Source organism: Solea senegalensis, linkage group LG9, assembly GCF_019176455.1.
Source record: "Solea senegalensis isolate Sse05_10M linkage group LG9, IFAPA_SoseM_1, whole genome shotgun sequence".
Taxonomy (NCBI): Eukaryota; Metazoa; Chordata; class Actinopteri; order Pleuronectiformes; family Soleidae; genus Solea; species Solea senegalensis.
The window spans coordinates 1,362,411-1,370,962 of NC_058029.1; the positions used below are offsets into that span (position 1 = coordinate 1,362,411).

An 8,552-nucleotide genomic window follows, 5' to 3' on the forward strand; every position below is an offset into this window, starting at 1 on the left:
GGCGTGAACACAGGCGTGAACACAGGCGTGAACACAGAGAAAGGTAAAGAGAGAATTCTTGTGTTTCTAGTCTAGAGTGTTGAGGAGGAGATGTTAGTCATTTAAACACAACAATCCAGCTGTTCCTTGATTGTTGAACTCTTCACCACAAACCTTGACTGTCATTTTACATTATATTTAATGTCATTAAAGACCAGTTGCATTCAATCCGTCCATAGATTTAAGATAAATATGCACTAAATGAACGGTGGAGGTTAATTATTCCAACGAAGGCTCTGGATGAATCTTTTCACGAGGCTTCACACTACATGACATTATCTGACATTCAAGCCAACACAACAGTTCTCAATGACTCACTATTATAAATCCCAGACTCTCGTCATAGACAGCTAGTTAGTTGATGAATATATACTGTATGTATACAAATATGAATTTAAACATTATCCTACTTAACAACGAGAATAGCTAACAAACTTTCACGTGTAATTCAAGCATTCATAAGTGTTTTAACGTCAAAAACTCAAATTAATTTCACATTCAGAGTGATACGTCTTTAGAGATTTAAATGTGGAACTACGAGTAGAATTGTCCCTCAGAAAGAGTTCACGTAACAGCGATTCTGATGAAGACTCTTTAAGTGTTGATTTAACACTACAACATTGACCATCTGCTGTAAACTACTGGAACGGCAAGAACTGAGGATTATCATCCGTGTTCAACAGGTGGCGCTGTACTGCAGACCTCCTTCTCCTTTAAACGCGAGACAGACTCTGTTGTCTCTCTGTCCCTGTTGCTTTAAATGTTGGCTTTTTTGGGCTGTCCCTCCTCTGTGTGGACACTGTGTTTACTGAGGCTCAGCACAGGACACGTCGACCTTGACTGACAGTGAGACTCATTCACTCATTCACTCATCCACTCATTCACTCAGTGTGGATGAATGAAAACTTTGAAACAGTCTCTTTTCGCAAATGTAATTAAATATGAGGCTTCACTCCAACATAATGTAATGTAACTTTATCATTTCAATAAAAAGCAGAATCACGGACCTCAGTGTCCACGACCTCTGTCTTTACAGCAGAGACAGTGAGACAGTCCAACACCGTCGATCTGTCCACAGGAAGTGATGTGCAGCGATTCACGGACAGAAGCTCCGCCGCGACACTGTTCTCTCTCTCTCTCTCTCGCTCGCTCGCTCTCACACACACACACACACTTCACTTCCACGCAGTCAGTCAGTCAAACACACACACACACACACACTCTGGGTCTTACGTTTCAAATGTTGCACCGTCCACGCGTCAGGAACAAATCGTCATCGTCACGAGGAAGGAGACGACATGAAAGTGAGAGTTCTTTCTCCCAGCGGGAGCTGACGCTGAGAGCACAGGAGCCGCACGAGGAAGAGGGAGTCACCTTGTGACGTCATCGCTCATACCTGTTGGTTCAGAGCCGCGTGGGAGGGAGTGGGAGGGAGTGGGAGGTCGGTGTGTAATCACTCATCATGTTTAAAACGTATCCGCATATGTGGTTAAACTGAACTAAACCACAGTCTATGATTCACAGTTTAGTGTAAAGTTGTTTAACTATAAAATCAGTTCTCTGGTCAAGGAACACGATGACGTCATATTCCCAGCTCTCTCTCTGGTTTTATCATTCATTCTCTTGTGTTTGGTAGTTGGTAACTACGGTTTAAGTAGCGTTTAAGCAGCGTTTAAGTAGCGTTTCCACTAGCATAGTAACCTGGTACCTGGTCCTGTGAGGTCTCAAAAGCGTGCGGAGTAGGTAACTGTGTGATGATTGGTCAGACTGTCGTCACAGGAAGTGACGTCGCACACACTAATCAAGCCGAACAACGCCGAACAACGCCGAACAACACCGAACTGTAGATCACTGAAAACTACTGAACAATCCTAAAAACGTGGGCTCATCTTCAACAACTACAGGAGTCTGGTGTAAAGTCACTACTTTATGTGTGTGTGTGTGTGACTGTGTGTGTGTGTGTGTGTGTCTGTGACTGTGTGTCTTGTGTCTGTGATTCCTCTTGTCTGTGTCTGTGATTCCCCAGGATGTGTGTGACTGTGACTGTGTGTGTCTGTGACTTCAGTGTGTGTGTAGTTCAGGATTCTGCAGTGGTGGTCTGTCTGTGATCAGGTGTGGCCTATGATTCTGTGTGTGTCTGTGGATTCTGTGTGTCTATGATTCTGTGTGTGTGTCTGTGATTCCTGTGTGTGTGTGTGTGTGGGTCTGTGATTCTGTGTGTGTGTGTCGGTGACTGTGTGTGTGTGTCTGTGATTCTGTGTGTGTGTGTCTGTCTGTGTGTGTGTGTCTGTGGGATTCTGTGTGTGTCTGTGGATCGTGTGTGTGTGTGTCTGTGATTCTGTTTGTGTTGTTCAGACTGTGTGTGTGTCTGTGTTCCCAGTGTGTGTGTGACTGTGTGCGTGTGAGACTGTGACTCTGTGTGTGTGTGACTGTGTGTGTGTGTGAGACTGCGTGTGACTCCCCTGTGTGTGTGTGTGTGTCTGTGATTCAGTGTGTGTGTCTGTGGTTCCCAGGGGTAAGCCGGGTGGACTGTGTGTGTGTGTGTGTCTGTGATTCTGTGTGTGGCTCTAGTGACTGTGTGTGTGTGTCTGTGATTCAGTGTGTGTGTCTGTGGTTCTGTGTGTGTCGGTGACTGTGTGTGTGTGTGTCTGTGATTCTGTGTGTGTAACAGTATTACAGTTTAGACACAGGACACAGAATCGCACATTCTCGTAAAGTGTTGAGGTTTATGACAGAAAGTCACTAGATTTGTCGCTAGTGGCTTTTTATTTATTAGCTCATTTGTCTTATTTTAACATGAAACCTAATGGAGGGAGGAGTTAATGCTCTCAGTACTTACATTAATAATCGATACATGTAATTGTTTAAATTAGAGTAATGTACTTTAATGGATGCACATCAACAAATACATAGAAAAACATAGTTGCTGCAACTAGACATGCAGAATCATGCATGAGACAATGTCTTGTTATGATGATCATATCAATAGAAACAGCCGGTTAGAGTCTCTAGCACTGTTATACTGTTTGTGCTTCAGTTTTATAATGGAGCTCCTGAAGAGCCTGAGACACTCACACACTCTGTTTGTGTTGAACATAAAAGCACATTCTTCTTCTTTTTTGAACTGTGGTTGTATGAGGTACTGACAGTGAGTCAGATTTTAGCCAGTAAACAGAAAGTCACCTGACTATACCTGATGATAAAATTCATGTTCATTTTCTTTATTGTGTTTGTATGCTGCCCAATTTACAACAGGACGTAACAATAATTCTGTTTAACCTCTCTGACTCTCTGTCGGTGATGTCTTTTCATGTGAGCCACTTCTCGATGCATCTCATGAACACTGTGTAGTTGGAGTGCCATTGAACATGCTTGACTTCAGGCTGAGTGCACGTCCACACGTCCCCACGAGCGTCCAGCGTCTTCAGCCCAAACGTGTCTTTCCTATAAAACTTCCAAAGGGAGATAAGGGAAAGTGCTTGGGTTAGTCAACACTATTATAAACGTTACACATAGGTTTTCAAGAATGTATTATTTTAATGATATCAAATACTGGGAAATCTTTATGTTCTACCTCCTGATCCCTCATTTCGATTACATTTTCATTGCTGTCATAAAATCCAAAGTGGCTGTGAAGAAAAGAGGAAACAGTCAGTTCAGGTAAAGATGTTTAAAAACATCTTCTTTTATTTATTTTTTGTTCAGTGCGGTGGCTGAAAAACACACTGCAACGACCCAAAAATAAGAATTACACTAAGTAGTCTCTGAGTATCATAATGGCTGGTCATAGAGCTGCACGACAGACCCAGAGAACTTCTGTTATTGAATATGCTGGTGTTTATTCTCCTGCTGGTGTTTTCTGTCCTGCTGGTGTTTTCTTCTGTCCAAGGTGTTTATTCCTCCTGCTGCTGGTGCTTTCGTTCCCGCTGGTGTTTTCGTCCTGTGTTTTTCATCCGCAGGTGTTTCTCCTGCTGGTGTTTCTGTCCCGCTGGTGCTTATTCCTGCTGGCGTTTTCGTCCTTGTAGGTGTTTTCCCGTCCTGCCGGTGTTTTCGTCCGGGCTGGTGCTCTATTCTCCTGCTGGTGTTTCTGTCCTGCTGGTGCTTCGCCCCGGTGGCGTTTATTCCTCCCCGGTGTTTATTCTCCTGCCGTTTCTGTCCCGCTGGCCGGCTCTACAGGCGTTTTCTGTCCCAGGTGGTGGCTTTGGCCCCGCTGCGCCGTCTGCCAGCTGGTGTTTTCAGTCCTGCTGGTGGTTGGTCCTGCTGGTGTTTATTATCTCCTGCTGGTGTTTCTGTCCCGCCAAAGTTTATTCTCCTGCTGCGTTTCTCGTCCGCCACAGGCATCTCTTGGTCCCAGTTGGTGTTTATTCTCCTGCTGGTGTTTTCTGTCCTGCTGGTGTTTTTTTGTGTGGTTTTGCATTGTTTCGATTTGGCCGTGTGTTTCTGTTGATGCATGTGTTTTGTTTCTTTCTGCAGATCATTTTTCTTTTGCAGCACGTTTCTCACATTTCCCGCCTTTGAATCTGCAGTGTATTGGGTTGTTTCAGTGCATTTGCCCCTGTCAGCCACTCTACTAATTTTGCACCTGAGTAACTATCAAGGATTGAAAGGATTGAAACTGAAATAACTAAAATCCACTGTCCATAGAAAGATAACATGAAACCCTCACAAGACACAGTATACTGTATATCTAAAAAGGTTGGTTTTTGGTTTTTGGTTTTCTCATACTTCAGAGTTGTTGATTCAGAAATCTTAGTTTCAATCTCTACATGAATCTCATTTCCCAGTTTTAGTTCCATCTATTTTAAAGAAGTTAACATTTATAATTCATAGCCTGCTTTAGGTACAAATTTTGTTAAAAAGAAAATGGCTGTTGATTTTCTGATTGATTACGGTGCTCACTTAATCAATAAGGTGTGTTACTGAATTATAAAACAGTCAAACCTGGACTGCCAAGGAGTGATGACACCGTCATCTGGTCCACCAATCAGGACAAGCTTTCTGATGCGAAGGAAGTTTTCCCTCCATGCTGAGGACATAAAAATCATTTTACTACGGATCCACAGCCAATGACATGTCATTAATTCACTCCATTACCTTTAATGTTACTATGATGTATGTCTCCATTAAGCATTGACAGAAAATTGTTGTTCTGCAGGTACTGGAACCTATGGTGAGGGTCTGTAGGCAAAGCACGTAAGTATAGGCTGTATCAACGTTTACAAGTGGTAATGTGATGCTGAATATTTTATTCTTACCGTTCCAGTATTCACAAACAGACACTTTCTGTCCAAATCGCCTGTAGCAAAATGTAAACACTGTCTTCTTTAAATGTTTAGGAAACACCCACTTCAGATAGTCTGTGTCTGCGGAGGAAGACAGTGAAAACTGAGGGTGTGATATAAATTCACACTGTTGAGTTCAGGTGAATTAATGGAGACGTAGATCCCTAACCTCCATATTGTCCAGCCTGTGGTGAGGACAGTGAAATGAAGGCATGCACATTGTGGCTCGGGGTTGTGGAGAGAAGTGCTCTGCAAATCAGACCGCCTTTGAAAAGGAAAATAACAGAGGACAAATAGGTGTCACAAACCAGAGAATCCAATTTAATCCCTGATTACACCAATCATTGCATAGCACCGACTCACCACAGCAGCTGACAGCGGGTACTAAAAATAGTAGCCGCTGTCAGCAATCAGACTTCACCCCATTCACGCAACAAGCCTCTGGTGGCCTCTGCTGGTCAAATTGGCAAGTGCGGAAACACAAACAAACAAACAAACAAACAGACGCACACACACACACACAGAGCCACCAAAACAATACTCCGTGACGTGTGTCGCTCCCTGCATCACAGCTGTGCAGAGCATCACAAAAGGACTAAAGGCTTGTTTTAAAATGATAATCAGGGTCTGTCTGTTTCACCACGACTTCTGAAACATGCGCTTCATGTTTTCAAGTGGAAGCTTATTATGCAAACAGTATATTCATACTGGTGTATATGTTTAATGCCACTGTGGTTCCATGACACACTTGAGAAAGGCAGGGCGTGAGACTCTCCATTTAATGGCCCTAATTCCTACTGTGTACTATGAATTCCCCCATTCTGTCTAAATGGCACACTCTGGTGCACCAAATATGTATTTCAACTGACTGCAGCTCTCTCTGCTCTCCATCCATGACTGTGAAAGCATCTTACTTTTATTGAAACTAATCAGTGGAGATTTAGTTTATATTTATCTTAAATTGTCTGTCTCCACAAACATGGCATTTTGTTTCTTTCGGCTTCACCACAATCGAGCGTCTGCTTTCAGTAATCTGCATATTCGATTTGGTCCATGAGTTTCTTTGATGAAGGCCCTTCCTGACCATTGGTGACCACTGAGAGTACACTGGATGTGCCGGAGGTGACATTTTCAAATCCCATTTCACTTGAAATGTCCCTGAACCGTGTCAACATCAGCTGGGATGAGCGTGTTTGGTCGCGGCGTGTGTACGGACCTTGTGAAAAGCAGATAAGATGGATGCCATCTGGAGCGTTCGTCATGATGGAGTCGATGGCTTTCCTGAAGTCTGTGACCTGCCTCCACATGGGCTTCAGACTGGACATGTTGTTGTACAAGTCAATCACTCGCACCTCGGTACCTGGGTGCACCTGGACATGAGAAGAGAACAGAGAAATACAACTTTTCACCAAACAAGGAAACATCAGTGATTCAATCAAGTGCACATGAGTGACCTGATGACTGATGTAATCAAACTCCCTGAGACAGTAACTGGAAACCACTCCCAGATTTTCATTTGATTTCAAATGTGATTTTAGAACACTTAGTCATTGAAACTACTGCAGATCAATCTCAACATTTAAACCTGTAAGTGTACACATGTTGACACATGTATTCATTACAATGCTTTCTGAACGTCAACGGCAGAGGGTGAGAAGTTTGATTTGAATGTTGAAATGCTGAGACCAACCACCTGCACACAAAACAATACATTCTTATATTCCTACTTCCTGTTTTTGCAAACTTCTGGTGATTACCTTGAGATGAACCATTCTGAATACAATTAAAACATTCCTACTTTCACCCCCTTACATATTAAATGAGCAACAGTAAACTTAATTGGTGCATATATATGAAAACCCAACGCAGAAGTTTTTATTATAATAATAATTGTCTTACCTTGTTGATGTAGACAGACAGAGTTTCAAACTGCTTGGGTCCATCAAAAAGCCCGTGCACGATGACCACGGGCCTGTAGCCTTCAGCGCAAAGTGCAACCAACAGCAGCAACAGCCGCATCAGCAGCGGGGATCCTCGGAGCTTCTGCGGACTCCTCATCTCCTCAGGTGAGACTAAACTGCGGCTCAAGGGCAGCAGAGGTCGGATGTTTGGATGTAATGGTCCGGGAGAGAGAATGTGAGGACACTGGAGGGATTAGAGGCGCTGATTAATCTCTTTAAATGCTGGTGGGTTTCAGAGCGTCTCTCACTTTCTACTTCCCGTGTTTTGTTTTTCCGCCCACAGCCTGCGTGATGCTGTCATGACATTGATTTACTCAGCATCTTCACAAGAAATACTCCTGAGTTGAGTACTTCCAGTTACTATACTATAATATGTTATTATCATTATTTTAACTTTAGAATTGCCTCCACTGTTTGTCCTTCTGTCAGCAACTTTTAATGTGTTAGAAACTTTATAAATGGACAATCTGACACAGTTTGTTTTTTGACTGGTCCTCGTTGCAGTGGCATGGGGGGAAATAATTCACTCTATTTTATAATAAACAATGGATTCCTTGAATTAGACTTAGACTAAAATCTACCTCTTTGTTCCCTGAACTGAAAGTGTGGGAGATGCCTGCAGTTTGTGAGGGGATCATCCAAGTGTGTTTCCATTCAATGTTAAAAATAAATAATAATAAATAAAATATGAATACTATATTTATAGACTGACAATCAATTGATACTTTTATTAATGGATGTTATTGTTGTAAAATCAATCAAAACTAATGAAAGACCTCCTTACTATTTCTGTGACTCTTTCCACGATCCACACCTGAACCATGAAGTGCATCAGTATGCATGAAGGAGGTTTGATACAGGGCGGATGGACTGAAGGCTCGACATCATTCTTGCTCTTAGTACATTTTTGTGGATATCTTTTTGTTGCTCATAATAGTGAATCATTTCTCACTTTTCTTAATGTATTGTATTGAGATACAATAGCAGATGCATCAGGGCCAACTGATTAAATTAAGTTTGATTGATCTGATTAAAAAAGATGATTTTCAGATCAAAACCACTTCAATACAATGATTATTAGAGAGAGAGAGAAATTCTACATTTAATTAAGAGCTAAAACACCAGCCACAGATACATTATAGATGATGCTTTTGTTGTGCTTCCCTCTGAAAATCAAGGTCTTTTGAATGTAAACACTGGGATGTTTACAGTATTTCACAAATTCATGACCTTCAGTGTTTTAAAACAATGTCTGATAGTGTGTGGAGTC

General features: G+C 42.3%; 1 protein-coding gene and 1 long non-coding RNA gene across 2 annotated transcripts; one reads left to right on the forward strand and one right to left on the reverse strand.

Annotated features, from left to right (window-relative positions):
* Nucleotides 1-2,907: 2,907 nt before the first annotated feature.
* On the reverse strand, nt 2,908-7,938 carry LOC122774490 (lysosomal thioesterase PPT2-like). The gene is made up of 8 exons (XM_044033830.1): nt 7,221-7,938; nt 6,538-6,691; nt 5,491-5,586; nt 5,295-5,402; nt 5,134-5,217; nt 4,981-5,065; nt 3,614-3,668; nt 2,908-3,491 (listed from the first exon to the last, which is right to left on the reverse strand). The coding sequence occupies exons 1-8, from the start codon at nt 7,377-7,379 to the stop codon at nt 3,348-3,350; spliced, it is 885 nt and encodes a 294-aa protein (XP_043889765.1). The 5' UTR covers nt 7,380-7,938; the 3' UTR covers nt 2,908-3,347.
* LOC122774492 lies at nt 3,460-6,544 on the forward strand. The gene is made up of 3 exons (XR_006360994.1): nt 3,460-3,522; nt 5,195-5,232; nt 6,351-6,544. It is a non-coding gene; the product is annotated as an uncharacterized LOC122774492 (long non-coding RNA).
* Nucleotides 7,939-8,552: the final 614 nt, after the last annotated feature.

What these genes read in the sequence shown, in the direction of transcription:
- LOC122774490 (XM_044033830.1), bottom strand. Translation starts at nt 7,379, where the DNA reads ATGAGGAGTCCGCAGAAGCTCCGAGGATCCCCGCTGCTGATGCGGCTG. An exon ending in TGTTTGTGAATACTGGAACG is followed by an intron (nt 5,218 to 5,294) that starts GTAAGAATAAAA and finishes CTTTGCCTACAG; the next exon opens with ACCCTCACCATAGGTTCCAG. An exon ending in TCGAAATGAGGGATCAGGAG is followed by an intron (nt 3,492 to 3,613) that starts GTAGAACATAAA and finishes TCCCTTTGGAAG; the next exon opens with TTTTATAGGAAAGACACGTT.